Source organism: Lepeophtheirus salmonis, chromosome 11 (assembly GCF_016086655.4).
Source record: "Lepeophtheirus salmonis chromosome 11, UVic_Lsal_1.4, whole genome shotgun sequence".
Classification (NCBI taxonomy): Eukaryota; Metazoa; Arthropoda; class Copepoda; order Siphonostomatoida; family Caligidae; genus Lepeophtheirus; species Lepeophtheirus salmonis.
Genome location: NC_052141.2, coordinates 4,943,087 through 4,961,603, shown reverse-complemented (window position 1 = coordinate 4,961,603; position 18,517 = coordinate 4,943,087). Strand labels below are relative to the sequence as shown.

At 34.9% G+C, this 18,517-nt stretch overlaps 3 protein-coding genes, 1 long non-coding RNA gene and 1 pseudogene across 5 annotated transcripts; 2 read left to right on the top strand and 3 right to left on the bottom strand.

Annotated features, from left to right (window-relative positions):
- Positions 1–89: 89 nt before the first annotated feature.
- On the bottom strand, positions 90–1,424 carry LOC121126310 (molybdate-anion transporter-like). The gene has a single exon (XM_040721645.1). It carries the CDS (start codon positions 1,422–1,424, stop codon positions 90–92), a length of 1,335 nt encoding a protein of 444 aa, XP_040577579.1.
- A 9,193-nt stretch (positions 1,425–10,617) lies between these two features.
- On the top strand, positions 10,618–12,400 carry RpL10Ab (ribosomal protein L10Ab). The gene is made up of 3 exons (XM_040721404.2): positions 10,618–11,137; positions 11,207–11,353; positions 11,831–12,400. Exons 1-3 carry the CDS (start codon positions 11,133–11,135, stop codon positions 12,321–12,323), a joined length of 645 nt encoding a protein of 214 aa, XP_040577338.1. The 5' UTR covers positions 10,618–11,132; the 3' UTR covers positions 12,324–12,400.
- A 1,238-nt stretch (positions 12,401–13,638) lies between these two features.
- Surf4 (Surfeit locus protein 4) lies at positions 13,639–15,390 on the bottom strand. Of its 2 annotated transcripts, XM_040721403.2 has the most exons (6): positions 15,256–15,390; positions 15,105–15,187; positions 14,784–15,047; positions 14,484–14,714; positions 14,237–14,416; positions 13,639–13,910 (listed from the first exon to the last, which is right to left on the bottom strand). In XM_040721403.2, the coding sequence occupies exons 2-6, from the start codon at positions 15,162–15,164 to the stop codon at positions 13,764–13,766; spliced, it is 882 nt and encodes a 293-aa protein (XP_040577337.1). In that variant the 5' UTR covers positions 15,165–15,187; positions 15,256–15,390; the 3' UTR covers positions 13,639–13,763. The 2 variants fall into 2 exon arrangements, with proteins under 2 accessions (XP_040577337.1, XP_071747698.1); XM_071891597.1 differs by lacking the exon at positions 15,256–15,390 and having other exon boundaries at positions 15,105–15,249.
- A 1,107-nt stretch (positions 15,391–16,497) lies between these two features.
- Positions 16,498–17,637, top strand: LOC121126101 (uncharacterized). Its single transcript, XR_005866815.2, has 3 exons — positions 16,498–16,561; positions 16,626–17,422; positions 17,474–17,637. It is a non-coding gene; the product is annotated as an uncharacterized lncRNA (long non-coding RNA).
- On the bottom strand, positions 16,560–17,925 carry LOC121126099 (PC-esterase domain-containing protein 1A-like; annotated as a pseudogene).
- Positions 17,926–18,517: the final 592 nt, after the last annotated feature.

Sequence of the window (18,517 nt, the reverse complement as noted above, 5' to 3'; positions counted from 1 at the left end):
CTAATTATTATAGATATATAAAGTATTGATTTAAAAAAATTGTCACTCTAATTCACCAAATGTTCACGTACTCCAAGTTAGAAGTTTTTTTATTCCGTTTTGCTCTTCATAAGATTCCTTATTTTATTAGCCAAAAGAGTGCCCGTGATGAGTAACCCCGTACAAGCACAAAATATACTCCGCTTATCATTGGACACAGATGGGTGATTGACTGTGAGAAGGGTGAAGCAAGTAATGAGATTCATGGGAACACGGAACCAATTTGTAATTGTTGCTCGGTGAGACTCGGGTATGACTTGAGATCTAAGAGTTCCAATTGATGGAAAATAAATCCCGACTGAAGTTTCAAGAAGAAGAAAAGCCAGGAATACAAAGATCCGTGTGTCCAATTTATTGGTGAAAAGGGATATTTGAACGGGCCCAGCGATAAGGGAACAGACTCCAGTGGAGATTGCAAAAAAGATCAGAGCGTAAAAAAGAGTATCCGACACATGCTTCGATTGGGAGAGTAATTTGGAGAATATATTTGATCCAATCATGATGCATATCATAAAGCAGGAGAAGATTGTACCCAGAGGAGCAGAGCCAGAGGGCCCATCACTTAGGACTGGAGTCCAAAGGAACACAAAAATATACATACAGCTCTCAAATATGCTTTGTACACCACCCACATACAAAGTTGATTTGTCGTTCCAAATAACACGGAGACCTTCACCATATGAGGCCATTAAATCTCCACTTGCATCGCCATAATTTTCATTCCAAAAGACAAGGACCATAAAGTATCCTATGGCAAAACTTCCTACAGCAATGTAAAAGGGAGCAATGGGTCCATAGCCAAGGGTTTCCGCAAAAATATCCGAGACAATACCAGCAATTATAGCAATGAGACCATTGCCAAAAGTTGCAAAGGCACTTGTTTTTGAAATCCAAGCATCATTATACCCCCTGGATTTATGTTCCTTAACATACCAGGACTCAAACACGGTGAAAAGGAGGGACGTGCTAATTCCTCCAAGAAGCCGACCACTTAGAAGAACACTAAAGTTTCGGCTGGTTTTAATAATACAACAAATTGAATACACGACGTAAAACGCGAGAGCAGATTTTTTCCGTCCGTATTTGTCTGTTATAGGGCCAGTGAGTGTGCCTAGTGTAGAGGAAGACGCAAAGCCAGTTAAAAACAGAATGGCAATATCTCTCTCTTTGAATCCATAGCTTTTATAGAGCTGATATATATAAGGCCCTTGAAGCCAATCTCCAAAAATGGCAAGGAAGTATGGGATATAGTAAGTCCATTGAAGTATTTTAAAGTCCTTGGGTGTGGATTCTGCCTTATTGGTGGGATCCTGCTTTGATGAGGCTTTTGTGAGGAGCGTAATGAGACTTAGAGCTCCAAAGGAGAACCATATAAAATACTCCATAATTCTATGTAGATATTAAAAGTTATTCCACTCTTAAGCGTTTCACCTTTATGACTAAGGCAGTATAAGTATAACAGGAACAGGCACGATTATAATTGTACAAAGCTATATTTCTCCACTCTGCAACTTCACTTCGTAGTGTTGTTATTTGAATGTATCACGATTTCCGAAAAGGAATACGGCTCTGAGGAAGAAAGAAATGATAGGTCGATAATAACAGGGCAAGTGTATGAAATCTTCTCTCTTTTTCCTCTCAAACTCATTGAAATAAAAGAGAGTAAATCTATTTTACAATACTTCGATTCCAAACCACCTGTTCTTCATTAAAATGTTAAGTGAATGAGGTCTTACATTCTATGTAGTGATGTGTATAGTATTTTTCGTATTTACAAAGGGGATTAAAATAATTATACACTCATGCCATGACGAGTCATTTTCTGTTCGTATTTTCGTTGGTTTGATTGATTTTCACTAGTGATGGGCTTGGATCTGAAATTTTTAGTGGGCCAAACTATGTCATTCCAGGAGGGTCCGCAGGGGGTGGCTGGAGAGACTGTAGCCCCAGCCCCAACTATCCAATTTTCCAAGAAAAATAATTGTTATTTTTTTGTTTTCCAAAAAAATTAATTTTTCAAATTTTTTTATTCTTGAAATTTTCATTTTTCAAATTTTTTTATACTTGAAATTTTCATTTTTCAAATTTTTTTATACTTGAAATTTTCATTTTTCAAAGTTTCTTCCAAAAAATTTAATTATTTGTAAACAGTTGTGGATTTTTGTAATTATTTTCTAAAATAATTTAGTTTTTGAAAAACCAATAACAAAACTTAAATTATTTAAACACTTAATAAATATAAGGTTTTTCAAAAATGCCGGATTTTTCGTAAATTGGCATTAGTGGGGGCGGAAGGTCATGGGGGTCTGAATGAGCTACGAATCAGAGATGGAGAACTATCTTGCGGGTCTACGGCTAGGTGGATAGGACAAGGTATAAAACCAGTATAAGTGGAGGGGGGGGGCATTAGGTTTAAATAACCTGGCAGTTTTCAAGCTTTCTATTAACAAGGCTAATATAAGGTTTAAGGTCCTTAGCCTGTTTAGAAAAGTGAGTAATATCGTAGCGTGGTAAAATCGTTTTGTACATTATCATTGTGAAACAAAATCGTTCTGGATAATTTCAGCAACATCATTGTAAGCAATATGATTGTGTGTAACTTCATTGCAAGACAATATCATCTTGTGCAGTTTCATTGCAATTTATACTATATTCGGACGATAAAACTATTGAATGATGAAGAAACATGTCAGGACAGAGCCCTTCTAATAATACACTCTGGCCAACAGCTTGTGTAAGTGAACTGTCGGGCCTCAAGAAAAGTTAAATTTTTCGGCAACAATTTGTCACAACCTGTGGTCTACTACAACAACGATTTTGTCCACAACCTATTAATCATAACCATTTTACACTGATGCAATCATAACATTCATTACTGTACTCCAGAAATGACAAAAAATTATGGAAGACATAAAACGGTAAAGCAGTATTTTCATTTTTAAATAATAGTACCATAGATCTCGAGGACTCTTATTCTCTCCTGGAAGTCACAAACTATTAAGAAATTTCATGTGATATTAAGAATTTGAAGAATCCTATGGAACTGGCTCGAACTCAAAAAATGAACGAACCCTTATGTTATTACATACTGATGTTTTAAATATACTTAGCTCTCTCTCACGGGCAGGCTTGAAACCGCAAAACTCGTAGCCCAACTTATCCCGATACTTTCTAGACCAATCCACCTCCACCCCACGATTTTAGGAAAAAATGGCGGGGAAAAAAAGGAAAAGTTTTTAAGTGGAAAAAATGGCAAGATTCTTGTAAACTGATATAATAACTATCACCAATATAACATATATATTACAATAAAAGAAAAAGAAACAAACACAACAGCGGTTTCCTTATATTTTTTTAAAGGGCAGTTATTATTTTCTTAGAAATTCAAGTTTTCAACTGAAGAGTTAGCTAAATTGTGGCTAGAATATAAGTTTTTTCTCTTATATTGAGGCATAGATTACTCTACATGTTAAATAGTTATTTCTTAACGTGACGTTATTTTAAAAATTATTATAAAATAACCATATTTATTATAAATTTTCTACATACACTTTTTGGCTTTTTGACAGAATATTTTAAAATTTGACGCCAAACGTCTTGTGCATAGAGCAAGAAATCTATGGTCTTGTGTTATAATAGTCTTTAATGACATTTTTTTATTAAATACATTTTTTATTATACTTTGACTTTTTCATGCAAAATATTTAGAAATTTGCCCAAAACTTTATTTTTGAGGAACCAACTTTTCTTATTGTTGTTAAATATTTAAAAAAACTGGACGTCATATTTTCATTTTTTGATGAATAAATTGGAAATCTCAATAACAGTCATTGACTTTTCCAGGAGATTTTATTATGCCAGGGGTCCTTAGTAGATTATAATCCCATACACACAGGCCCTTAGTTGCGGGCTGGGATATATAATCAAATCCGTATAAAACAAACTGCTATTTTTCATTTGAAAAGTTGACTATATCGAAAATAAATAAATACTGTTATTTAGATAATAAACTATAAATTATCTTAAAAAAATGATGAAGATGCATTTAAAGAAATATAATTAAACATTATAGCTCAAAATTTCTTCGCCAGATTAAGGCTTATAAGCATAAATACTCATAAATTCAATTTAAAAACATTAGCATCTCAACAACAAAACATGTATTAAATATTAAGAGAATAAAAATCACTAAAATAAAAAAATTGGACATGCATCAATTTTTTTATCAACTCTCGTCAACATATCAATAAATAAATAACAAACAAGCCACTAAAATCACTCATATATAAATATTTAGCAACAATATTGTAAGACCAAAGTTGTATCTAGGCTAACAGCTAGCTCGTTGTTTCAAACTCTTTCTAAAAAATTTTAGTATTTTTCACAATGTGCAAAAATGTCTAAAGATGAGTTTGATAGATGATATCTGGGCCAGTCCCAAGCAACTTCAATCGCCTTAGGAATCTTCCATTCAAACGCTCTGTATCTTGTAACCACCTAAATTAAAATTATACAATATCCTCCGCAACTATGGGTTCTCTTAATGTTATATTCTTTGCTAGGAAACCCTAAACCTTTAATAAAGTATTGTCAATCGATTTATTTTTAGGAGTAGGATCTTTATTTTTGTAGGACACACCGAACATAATTATATCAACATTATTGTCTTTTAGACACCTCAGGTTTAAACTAATAAATAATATCAGAATATGTAACCGAGGACTTTCCAAAAAGTCTGTCTAAAGCTGGTGTTGCATCATTTACAACAATCTTTACATGGAGTTATGTAAAATATATTTCATGTGGATATTTGAAATTGAGCTGTGAATTTTCTTCCATCAGCTATTAAGGAATTTACTAACTTCCACTGCAATTAACCAATTTCTGCCTTCAGCAGTGATGAGAATAGACATTATAATCTTTAGAAATCACCGCCAATTTACAAACAAATATCACTTACGACAGAATTCTTAGACCAATATTTTGGAGCAAAAGAAATATCTCCATAAGTACAGGATATGACAGCAAAACGCGGACTGTTAATTCATGTTTATTTTCTCATTACTATGAAAAGGTTTAGTTATTATTTTTTGATATTATGTTTCCGCCGTCCTTTTTACGAAAACAAACTATACTAATCATTTAGTTATTTCATCATCATGAGCGAGCAACTAGTGAAAAGGCAGCACATCTCTGATCTCCTAGATGCTAGATTTGATGTGATGAAGATTATAAACATTGTTAAGTGTGCTCGAAGCCTATTTTTTATGTTGGCTAAGATTAAAAAAAAAGGGAGAAGACCTCTCCACAGGATGTCAGGAAGTGGAAGGCATACCTTAAAGAGGGATACGAAGTTCTTGTTAAGTTTGGAGAAGAATATAAAAGTGGATCCCTCTAAGTCGATGAATCGCCTCGCCAACGACTTCTTTGTGGCTCCTAGGGCCATCAGGATGGCTATAAAGCACAAATTAGGATTAGTTTATTGTAAAAGACCCCACGTCACCTTCTGACAGAAGGCATGAAAACCAGCAGGCTAGAGAGGTCCAAAAAATCCTCAAATGGATAAAGGAAAATGGTTCAATTGTTGGAATTTTGCCGGACAAGAAGATTTTCATAACCGAGGGAACGACCGCTGGCTTGCGCAAACAAAAGAAGAGGTCCAAGGAGTTTACCACACAAAATATACAGAACAAACAATGTTCCTCGACGTTGGGCCTCTGATGGAAAGAAGATGCCTCCGTTCTTTTTCAACTTATAATGTAGTTGCGTCTGTCCTGGTGATAGGAATGGCTTCTGGCCAACAAGAAAAATTATCTATTTTTGTAAAACGATTATTAAATCATCCTAAAAATTTGAATAATAAGCCTATAATTGAAACAAATATACATATCTGTCAATGAAATATTGGTTCTGATATATACAGGGGGGTTTAGATAAATTGGGAAAATCTTTAAAGGCTTATAACGAACAACCCATAATTTCCCTTTTATTTGAAAGTTATATTTAATGACATTCAATTATTCATAATTATATCCACATCTCTTGATAACCTCGGCCACACAGTGCCGGAAGCATTGGCAGCCTCGGACGATCCTGTGCAAATCTAGCTTTGCCAATGGATAATGGACTTCTTCAGGGCCTCCACAATGAATGATATATCGCACGGACACTATGCTCGACCCTCTGCCAGAGATAAAAATCTCATGGGCTCAGGTACAGGCTATTTGCAGGCTAAAAATCCGTGCTCCAAAAAATGAGGAAATTCACTCGGTCAAGACATCTTGCACTTTTTCAGCCTTGTGGGCCGGTGCGCTGTCTTGTAGGAAGGTTTAATTTCTTCCTTATGCTACTCCCAAGTGGATGTAAATTAAAAGTGTAAAACCAGAACTAGTAAAATGGACAAGCCGGATCCGGACAAGGTCGCCCGGGCCTGCAAAAGCTTCTGGCAGTGTGGACGACGTTATCAAGAAATGCCGATTTTATTATAAATAATTGAATTTCATAAAATGTAGCTTTCAAATAATAAAAACATTATGGTTCTATCCTATCTAGTCTGTTCGGTAGAAGCCTCTATTCCCCATTTATTAGGACCACCTTGTATTAAACCAAGTAAAAAAATAAAATATTGGATTTCCTTCTTCTTTTGAAAAATTGCTTTCATGTTGACGCACAACACATGAGACAAAACTAAGTAGCTAAAAACGTTTTGGGAGTGTAGAAATGCTACATATTTTTTATTAGTATATTTGTTGAGTACAAGTTGCGATTTATGTACAAGTTGTAACTAGTATAAGCATATTGTACAAGTTAATATTTCTACGTCTCCTAACACCATATTTAATTACAACAATTAATTGATCCTAACATTTTATTTTGATCGATAAAAGTTACTTAGTCATTATGTATTTGCTAGTAATATAGCTCTAGGGATTTGAACTTTACAATTCGCCAAAGAAACACTAACAATTTGTAATTTTCATAAAATAAAAGTCAACCCTTTAAAATACCGATCATCCATATTATATTCAATTACACTGGCAAACACAATTTTTCTTGCATGGGGTTTTTAAAGTGAATCTAACTCCATTTTGGCTGCGGATTCCAAATCTGTCAATAGTTTTTGCCTATCACATCAAGTTTTTGAATAACGGGGTGATGAAAAAATACTACAACACATACCAAAAATCCTTAATTTACGAGAGAAAAATAATACATTATTCTTGGTTTTTGTGATTTTATTTGCATATTGGCTGCTGATATCAATGTGTCACTAGTTGTTAGTTATCAGTTATCACATGAGGTTTTTTTGAACTATAGGTTGATTAAAAGGTTTTATTTTATTTTTCAATACAAGACACAACAATCTAATTTTGTTTAAATGTTCAAAACTAAAACTAGTAGATGCTGGAACAGTGTATTTTTGTGCGTAAATAAACATATTAGTTCATTTTTGGGGTAAACTTCCTTTTCGATGACGCCCTCTTATGTAGAGCATCTGAATTATCCCTTATCAAACTCCAGCAGTAATCAGCCATCATATGCGAGCCCCAACGACCTTGATATCTGTCTTCCATGACTTTAATGTCTTGGTGGAACCTCTCCCCTTGTTCGTCGCTAACATCTCCAAGGTTGTCTGGAAACGTGTCCAGGTGACCGTATAAGTAGAGCAGTTTGATTCTCATTTTGCACTCGAGCTCTCTTACACTAAGGAGAAGTTCATCCACAATCTTCTGGTAATTGTCGTTTTTCTTGTTCCCAAGAAAACCCTGCACCACATGAGTAAATGCATTCCAGGCTCGAGATTCGACAGAGGTCATCCTCTCAATGAAATGTATGTCCCTGAGTAATGTTCTGATCTGGGGTCTGTCGAATATCCCTGCCTTTTTCTTCGCATCACTAAGACTCGGAAAGGTTGAACATATGTATTGAAAACAATCACCATTGTGATCAAGAGTTTTACAAACTGCTTCATAATACCGAGTTAGATGTGCAATGGTGGAAGGATGATGTTTTTTCGATCAACTAGTGGTTCATTAATGACATTCTTCTCTCCAGGTATCAATGTATGCCTTAATGGCCATTCCATTCTAATCCCGTGATCCTTGTCAGTTCTAATGTCCCAGTAGCAAAGGAAGCAAGGGTATTTTGTGTAACCTCGTTGTTGACCCAAAAGGAAGTTCACCATTTTTAAATCCACACAGATTAACCACTGGTAATCGAGGTATTTCAATCGTTCAAGTACTATTTTGATGTTTCCATACTCCTCCTTCATGGAGACTGAGTGTCGAATAGGGATACATCCATATATGTTACCATTGTGAAGTACAACACACTTTAAACTTCTTTTTGAGCTATCAATAAAGAGTTTCCACTCAATTGAATGATACGCAGATAATCCCATAGCCACAAGAAGCCCTTCAATGTCACTACAGTATACGAAGTGCTTGTCGGAATCAAAGAACTTCCTCAGTTCTGCATCTCTGTTGCGATAAAATGTGACACTTGTACCCTGAGCAAGCATGTTTTCGCTCTTGCAGTCTGGAAGTCAACAACTCAGCAGATTGTTTAGGTAAATTCAAATCTCGAATCAGGTCATTCAATTCAGGTTGACTAAACAATGAACCCAATGGTGTGTAATTTACTTCATCATCAATATCTGCTAACTTGGTGAAAACAGGTACAGCTATTTCGTCCGAATGAGGAACTGGCCGTATTTCAGAGTAGATGCTAGGGTATGTCATGTATCGCTTGTTCTTTTTATTGAATCCTTTATCATTTACAAGGCAGAAGTAGCAATCATCTAGGGGGTTTGTTGGTTCTCTCAAAATCATCGGTACACCAAATTTGAGCTTAGCATTTTTTCCTTGAGACAAAGATCTCAGAGTTTCGAGACAAGTCGTGCATACTATGTAAGGTGCCCATTTTTTATTTTGGTCTCCAAGCGGTACTTTAAAATAAGCAAGGTACACACTCTCAACGAAGTGAGCTATGTTTCGTCTTTGAGGTGATAAAGTGAAGCATGCACAGATATAGCAGAATATATATGGGTCGCTACAGCACTTTCTTCTCCGTGAGGATCTAGACATAGCTAGCGTATACAGATGTGTTGGGATTTCGTAAACAGCTATGAGGATGATTTAAAAAATATTTAATATATAATCTCCAACGTTTACTAAATCCAAATGAGAGCAACACAAGAAATAATATCCAATGAGAGTTTTACTGGTATAGATTGGATTAAATAAAGGATATATTGATTGCTAAAAGAAGAGCTGGCATACATCGAGATAAAGGGTGATTTTTTAAGAGTTGTTTTTTTAAGAATCGAATAAAACACTTAAATTTGCAGCATAGAATCAAAAATTTTATTGAAATCAATAAATTAGCCTTTGCCATTTACGTTTTAAAGATAACTTCATTTAAATGTTGTCCGCGGCTCCGTTTCAAATGGTCCATTCGGAAGGTCCAATTTTGCGCCACTTGTTCGAGCATTTCGGGCTGTATTCTACGAATCACGCGTGTTATGTTATCCTGTAAGGCTTCAATCGTGTTCGGCTTGTCCACATAGACTAACGACTTTACATAACCCCACAAGAAATAATCAAGAGGCGTTAAATCGCACGATCTTGGTGGCCAACTTACAGGCCCATTTCGTGAGATAAGCTGCTCACCAAATTCATCCTTCAACATGTTCATTGTTTCACGAGCTGTGTGGCATGTGGCGTCGTCTTGATGAAACCACATGTTAACCAAGTTCAACTCAGCTAACTGGGGCAAAAAAAAGTCGTGTATCATGGCTCGATAGCGTTCGCCGTTGACGGTAACGTTTCTTCCACGATCATCTTTGAAGAAAAATGGACCGATGATGCCACCAGCCCATAAACCACACCAAACTGTCGTTTTTTCGGGATGCATCGGTAATTCATTTATAGCATGTGGCTGTTCATCACTCCAGATGCGACAGTTTTGCTTATTTACGTATCCGTTGAGCCAGAAATGAGCCTCATCGCTGAACACAATTTTTCGATAAAACAGCGGATTTTCATCGAGCTGTTCTAACGCCCATTCACCAAACATTAGACGTTGTGGTAGGTCATTAGGCTTCAATTCTTGCACAAGCTCAATTTTATAGGCTTTCAAACCCAAATCGACACTTAAAATTTTCCATGTGGTTGAGTAACACAAGCCCAATTGCTGAGAACGGCGACGAATTGACATTTCACGATTCTCATTAACACTGGATGCTACGGCTGCAATATTCTCTTCAGTACGCACTGTACGCATGCGAGTCGATGGTTTTATGTCCAGCAAAGTCAATTTCGTGCGAAATTTGGTGATAACAGCACGAATTGTCGATTCACAAGGTCGATTATGACGACCATAATATGGTCGTAACAAACGATGCACATTTTTCACAGAGCACGAATTTTGATAATAAATTTCAACAATTTGCAATCGTTGCTCATTTGTAAGTCTTTCCATGATGAAATGGCAGAGTATACTGAAAACTTTCCACTTTAACAGCTGACGTAAGGACGCCATTATCAAGCAGTGCTGCCAACTGAAAAACTTAACTCTTAAAAAATCACCCTTTATATATAAAAACACGGTAAGTACTTGAGTCAAAGAGAGAGAAAGATATATATATAACAGGAACACGTGGGATCATTATAGGCTTTTTTATGTAAACATCCACAAATATTAAATATCAGAGATCACAAAAACTTGATGTGATGTGACAAATCTAAGCATATATTCGGAATCAGTAGCCCAAACTCTATAAGAATCCGTTGTCAAAGTCCATGCAAGAAAAAAAAATTAAATTTTGTTGACCAGTGAATTATCCTCAACGCACAAGCATTTCAAATTCTTCATTCCATTTTCTGGTTGCAACTTGTACAATTTTCTTATACAAGTTACAATGTTGAAAAACATTCACCTTTAAATTCGGCTAGAAATAGCTACAAAAGTCAATGTACTAGCTAAATAACTGCTCTGTACGCCCGTCAATTCACCGGAAATGGTGCAGCTTACCTTTTTCTCTACTTGCTCTTCTTAATTCCTTTCACGTTTAGACACCACAGTGTGAAGACATGGCGTAAGTTAATAATATCCTTTAATATTTACTGAATCTTATGAAATCTAATCTTTATTTTGTTTTCTTTAGTTCCAAGGTGCCGAAGGAAGTACTCTTTGAGTGCGTCAGAGAAGTTCTCGCCAAAAAGAAATGCAAGTTTACCGAAACTGTGGACCTCCAAGTCTGCTTGAAGAACTACGATCCCCAAAAGGACAAGCGTTTCTCCGGAACTGTGAAGTAAGCTACAACCTTGGTCATGATGCTTTATAAGTAGTCTGCAATAGACCTATTTATAAGGAACGTTGTGAGCCCAAGGTAGTTCGATCTTGGTAACTCGAGTCGGACGGACCCGTACCCTGGGTCTTAAAATATGAGGGAAGACATTTTCCCACTTCTTCATTTGTTCATAAGGAGTTGTGGGGGGGATGTCGCCTATTTCCATATTAATATGGTCTACCAAGGTAGATACTGTGAAGCGTTGGCCCTTACGGGGAACCTCTTAAGGAATTCGGCGGAAACTGTTTGTGACCCGTTGGATTCAATTCATTACTGAATTAAAGAGGGATATTAATTTTAGAGTCTATGCCTTCGGTGTTCGAATCAGATCAGCGTTCGAATCCCATCCTCAATGATTCTAACAGACTTATTAACTTAATGCATTAATTATTTTCTCCATGGCTCTAGTTTTAACATTCCTTTCTTTCTCTCGCATAGACTCCATCACATCCCTCGCCCCAAATTCAACGTCTGTGTTCTTGGAGATCAACAGCATTGTGATGAGGCCAAAGAAAGAGAAATGCCCTTTATGTCTGCTGATGATCTTAAGAAGCTCAACAAGAATAAGAAGCTTGTGAAGAAGTTGGCCAAGAAGTATGATGCTTTCATGGCTTCAGAGTCTTTGATCAAGCAAATTCCTCGTCTTCTTGGTCCTGGTCTCAACAAGGCTGGTAAATTTCCTTCTCTCCTCACCCACAATGACGATATGATCGCCAAGTCGAATGACCTTAAGGCCACCATTAAATTCCAAATGAAGAAGGTCTTATGCCTGAGTGTTGCTGTAGGAAACTGCTCCATGACTGAAGATGAGATTGTTCAGAATACCAATTTGGCTATTAACTTCTTGGTCTCTCTTTTGAAGAAGCATTGGCAGAACGTTCGATCTCTTTATATCAAGAGCACCATGGGTCCACCTCAACGTCTTTATTAAACAATTATATATACATATGATTATGTAATTATACTGTTAAACACGAATGAGATTAATAAATCAGATTTTGTTCGCTATTTCTAGTCACGTTTTTTTTGTTACATAAAACTTCTTGTTTGAGATTTTCCTTTTAAAACATTGACAAATAATGGTAATAAAAACCTTACAAAATCAAATGGACTAGCTTCAATATTCTGGAGATCATTGTTTTTCTGCCTGTAATTCATGTTATATCTTATTGAAAATTTACGTGGATATGTCTAGAACGCAACCTTCTTTAAAATAAAGAGGATTTGTATAAATTTTTTTTAGGAACTATACAATACAGTAGTGAGCTCAACACGTTACTCTTTCATACCTGGAATTGATAAAAATTAAGTACTTCCACCTGACGCATTAATTTAGATAGGAGTAAATATTTGGTTGAAATTTATGTATTTTGCATCGTCAAATTGTTCGGAAGCTTCGCAAAAAATTAGAACTATAAATGAATTAACGTTCATTATACCTTTTATTCGGTCCATAAAATCCCATCCGTGCTATTTTGAGTTTACTAATTTTCTAGCGAATGGTAGGATTAAAACTAAGCAACGTTTTGAATTTTTCTTAGATAGGATTAAAGATAAAGAATTCATCTAAATCAAATTTAAGTCCCGTCAAATTGATAACACACATTTAACTAATGAATCTCCAGTATTTCTAAGGCGATCCCCCTCCCCCCAAACACTTAAGCCTTCAGCAAACACCTGGTGCAAGTTTCTTTTCGTTGCATTTATCAATTACTACCATAGTAATGGGTGATTAGCTGTAGTGCTTACACACAAATTTAGTTGCTTTTTAACATTTTCCTAGTGTAGTAACTTTAAAATTGGGTTAATGCTATGAGTTTGCTCGTGTGTCATATTTTCTCTTTTTTAGAATTTGAGACAGCTGACAGTTTAAATAAAATTATTGCAAACTTATAATAACAAAAAAATATATTATTGGAGTGGAAAGAGGGATAATAATTGCTCGAATAAGTTTCCACGTAGGATTGGAGTTTGTACTTTATTCCTCTTCTTGATACCTGTAATGGCTCATGGTAGATACAAGAAAAAGTCTTAGAGCATTACTTATATCCAGCCTCATTCAACAGTCCACGAATAGACTCCAAGACCCTCTCGGAACAAGATAAGAGACAAACTCACAACCTCCACATAATGAGACCTACCTTTTAATTTCATAATCCTCCCATAGTGCTAATTGTGCTCATATCTCGAAAGAGTTGAGAACCCTCTCTAATAATATATTCCTTATTAATGGAATAAGTTACCTATTTTCTGAGGGTTTTAGTATATATTTAATCTACTTGCGTGTGTGCCCCACAACATCAGGAGTTATTGGAATATAAAAACAGTATTTAAACATTAAAAAAAGATAAAACATAATATGTCTTTCATATCATTCAATTAAATATAAGGAAAAAAAATCGGATTCTGAATCCTTCGACGAACTTTTTTTTACCACTTTTTTCTTATGCTCATCCATGGAAACCCCACCAGGTCCTAGCGAAACAACCATGAGCAATCCTCCGATAACGGAAAGCGTCTGAAACAAATGAATCATTAGAATAAAATAGAATTGGTATTGCATTAATAGACAATAACCCCAATGACACCCTTGGGAAAAATTATGTGAAGTATTGAATCTACATATTATAGGGGTGTACGCAGCCTTATATAAATTACAAAAGAAATGAATGGAAATATGATTACTAATAGTAGAACAAGTGCAAATTTTCACTTTCAAACCCGCTCATTTAATAAAGAAACCCTTGATGACCTTCAAAAACAAGTTTTTTAAATGTTCTGATGTACTATATAATGGAAAGACATAGAGAGGGGGGATGTAATAAGATCACTAGGTTCCTTTACCTGGAAAAAGTCATATTTCAAAAAGTCTCTCATGGGTCTATTCGCTGGGATATTCCACCAGGCATTGAAATAAAAGTTCAGTATATTAAGCCATAAGACAAGTACTAGAGTAGATAGTTTAGTTTTGTATCCGATGGTCACAAGGATCATGAGTAAGCTTCCAACGATGTTTTGAATAATCTGAAATATGAAGGGATGGATGTATTGATTGATGAAGGTGTGTTATGGTTAGCACTAGGCTATTAACCTGCATGGGAGACATTTCAAATCTCAGAAGGGTTATGAACATAAATACAAGAAGTATTCTTCCAGTGAGTTGAAGATATTCCTTGGGCTTATTTTCCCCCAAAGAAGGAACACCTGGGAAGAGGGATCTTCCTTCAACCCTGGATTCCGCTAGAACGAGTAACAAAGAGCCGCAAAGCGCTAGATTTCTGAATAGAAACTGCATATCCGATATAATACTGTAGGCGATCGTCTGTAAAGGAAAAGTAGGAAAGAATCATGAGGTGATGGGATTGCATTACATTGCATTGCAGGGACACACTTGTAAAAAGACGATGGAGAAGAGGAGTCCACAAGCAATGTCCACTTTGAAGCGTGCCAAAACCATTCCCACTCCTCCTAATTGACCAACTAAATTCACAATCACGAACAATGTGGATAGAAAATACCCACATCCCCATGAGAGGTCCATATATTCCCGCTGCTCATGCCATTGGACCCACATACGAATCCCATCTTCGAAAAAAGTAGAAACGAGGCAGAAGCGAGCCAAGTGAGGAAGGACGCCCTTCGTGTTCCGAGCAATCTAATGAGGATAATCAACATACTTTAGCATTTTACACTCCGTTCACGGATTCATTACCTTATCAGCAGCATCTTCTGCCTTGGACAGCCACTCCTTCTGTTCTCTATTCAAATTCATGATCCAATTATTGTTCGTCAACCCTTTGTTGAAAGGAAGAAAAAAAAAGAAATTGACACTTTATCAGTTTCCCGAATTTAATTTTTACTACTTTTTTGAGTGAATCGTGGAATGAAGAAACGTAAGAAGTGGAGGAAACAAGAATGACGTCACTTATCCCTCTTCTTCTAGACATGGATACCAGGATACTCCACGGCCTCAAGGTTATTCAGTCTTTACGTTCATGTCTCACTTTATAAAGTTTAAAAAAAGGATATGTATTTTCCTTTCAGCTGTTTTCATTAATTTTCATAAGTTGACTCTTGTAGGTATAAATTAAAGCTACGTATAATGAACTTCAAAAAGATATTTGTCATGGGATTTGGATTTTTATATTCATTTATAACTATCAATAGCCTACGTTTAGAATTCCTTCTCTGTTAATATACGTGACCCTACATAATGATAATGACGGTTCAATAAATAAAAAAAAGAAATGAATAATTTAAATGAAAGATTTACATTATTTAGGATGACGATCTTGCAAAAATTGAATGAATGGTGTAAATTTTGACTATTTTAACACAATTTACTAAAAATATAAATATTCTGTAGCACATTATAAAGTTCAAATGCTCAGGGTTATATTATTCATAAATACATAATAACCATGTAATTTTGATAGATCAAAATGAAATGATAATATGAATTAATAATTAGAATGATCAATGTAGTCCATTAAATAATGCATTTTAAGACGAAGACATTGTGCAGTTTGTACAATGTTATTATACAAGTTGCAACTCGTAAACAAAATATTAGAAAATAATTAACAGTTGGCTACAAGGAAAATCCAGAAGGCTTGCTACCATACGTTTTTTTCAAATTATTCCTTTCCCTTTGACAGTCGAGGTTGAGAGGGGATAAAAAACTAATCGGGAGTAGATAGGCACCGCCTTCAACATGTAAACTAATGCTCCCATACTAAGGAGTCAAGACCCGCCCGACAACAACCATCCACTTTTTTCAGTCATCATTGTTTCATAATCATAAATAATACAGTCCTTATTTTATCAGAACAATTCCAGTCATCTTTTTCTTCTTCCTTTTCCTCTTCCAATGTTTTATTTATTAATAAATAAGACACAGAATTTGAGATGTGGGTATATTATTTATATCGTAACTCAGTGTTCATTTTAATAGATTAATGATTTTACTTATTATAACTGAATAACTTTAATTGTACCTATTGTAAATTTGTAATGAAAGTCCCATAAGTGTCTTACCACATGAAAAATTCAAAACGAGACCACATATATTTTTATTTTCAAAGATGTTTTTTTCTCTCACATAACCGCAAAATACAAGCGTTAAGAGTGATTATTGCATCACTTGGAGACTCTCTTCAACAATATTACGTAATAATTTAGGATATACATAAAATTAGATGCATTACAAGTGCACATAATTTTTATTTTTCAGTAATTTTACGACGGGCTATCAATACTTGCCCGTCCTTTCTCACAATGTCGCTTGTGGCCTCCTTCACTGCTCCAATTATATAGCTTGTCAGGGTCAATTCGACCCGGTAGTTTACAGTCACGAGACAATGAATAATGAGTGAGAAGCATGTTGACCATCATTCTTACTGAGTCGGGATGCCAATGAATACCATCACTGCATTGATGATTCATTTGACTAATCATACTTCCATGAAGATCCAAGACATCATATCCATAATTTGCAGCCACTTTTGATAAAAAATAATAATTAAATTTTGTGAAAAAGAATTATCATAAATAATATTACCCTTTGCGACATAATTATTAGCCTGGTGATGGTAGTAAATTATATATTAAACAAAGTAGATTATAATTAAATTGATGAAATATACAGTTAATTATAAGTAGACAATTACTTCAACAATACTAAATCTCAATGATTCGCCTATAGAGTTCAATTCCGGGAGAATCAGGGCTCCTTTAACCTTACTTGATATAGAAAAAGTAGTTAGCTATATAACCTGTACGAAAAAAAATGTTTTATTTTTAATGAGTAGAATAAATTAATCATAAATGTTCCTGAGTAAATGGAGGAAATGTTTTTTTGAGTAATTGGAAAAGCTTTAGAATATTATTTTTATAGCTCGTAACACAGGTTCGACCCTATCTGCTTAAATCCCAAAGGGAACCATTCAATACAATGACATCAGGATAATTTCCCAAAATTTGAGCCTCTCCTCAAGACTCAAACTGTAGCAACGCGTTACAAAGCAAAAGGTACATCTCGTATCATTTGATTCCAAGTACAAATCTCGAATTTCTTTGTAGTCTCTCTCAGCCGCTCTAGCAGATGCCTCAATGAGATTATCCCCTAAGAAAGATTTCTCCAATTGGGCTCTTAAATAGGACTCTGGAATAAGGCGGGATGATCTTTCTTTGAAAAGCCAAATAAAATCCTGCAAAATGATATGTTTTAATTTTTTTATAATAAATAATGTTCCCGATCGAATACTTTATAAATCGCACGCATGTTGCTATCACCAATGAAGAGGAATTTTTGATTCTTTGTCAATCGGACAATACCACTATTTAAAAAAATGTCTGCCATTTCAATTAGGATCATCGAGTGATGACCTCACTACTACGATAATTAGTTATTTTAGAATATTGTGGAGTAGGGTTCGTTGAAGTTATGATCTCAAATCTCAATCATCAGCTAGCTCAGGGAGTACTCTAGAGCGCTCCACTAAATAAAAATTAGATTTGGTTTAAACATTCGTACCAAAATCAAAAAATTGCAAGTTCGAAATTTTGTATCATATGATATGAATATTTTTCTTCGACTTACATTTTAAAAGTTAAAATTAAATTAACTAATATATATATTTCTAGTTCTCAGCTCCAAAGAAGAATAAAGTATTTCTTTAAAATGTTGTCATTTTTAAGAATATTAGCAATTTAGCTATTAATGTAAAAATAAAGTTATAGTTGCATAACATTCAACCAGCTATAGAGCATTTTCACTGACATCATAAATTGCATGATCATTAAAGGAGGCGCTATCTTGAGGCCTCAAAGTTGATATTTTTACTATATAAAATGGATAAATTTCCAATAAATCTGGATTGCACTCCATCAAATGCCTTTAAAAATAAAAGACTAATCAATTGCATGGAATATTACTTGATGCCAATGATAAAAACTAACTCATATTTGAAATAAATCAAAGTAATGTCTACTAAAAATGCCTAAATTTGTACAATGTTTTGTTCTTGATCGATGATGAAGAACGAGAAAAGTAGAATAATTAGCGAAAAATATCTTATTCTATACAAGAAGTCGTTTTAATCATCTCTGAAAGTGATGATAAAA

Excerpts from the sequence above, each read along its gene's own strand:
- LOC121126310 (XM_040721645.1), bottom strand. The coding sequence starts at position 1,424 with ATGGAGTATTTTATATGGTTCTCCTTTGGAGCTCTAAGTCTCATTACG.
- RpL10Ab (XM_040721404.2), top strand. Across the intron at positions 11,354-11,830 it reads CGTTTCTCCGGAACTGTGAA|ACTCCATCACATCCCTCGCC; the intron begins GTAAGCTACAAC and ends TCTCTCGCATAG.
- Surf4 (XM_040721403.2), bottom strand. The coding sequence starts at position 15,164 with ATGAATTTGAATAGAGAACAGAAGGAGTGGCTGTCCAAGGCAGAAGAT. Across the intron at positions 15,048-15,104 it reads CAGAAGATGCTGCTGATAAG|ATTGCTCGGAACACGAAGGG; the intron begins GTAATGAATCCG and ends TATCCTCATTAG. Across the intron at positions 14,715-14,783 it reads TCTCCATCGTCTTTTTACAA|ACGATCGCCTACAGTATTAT; the intron begins GTGTGTCCCTGC and ends TTTCCTTTACAG.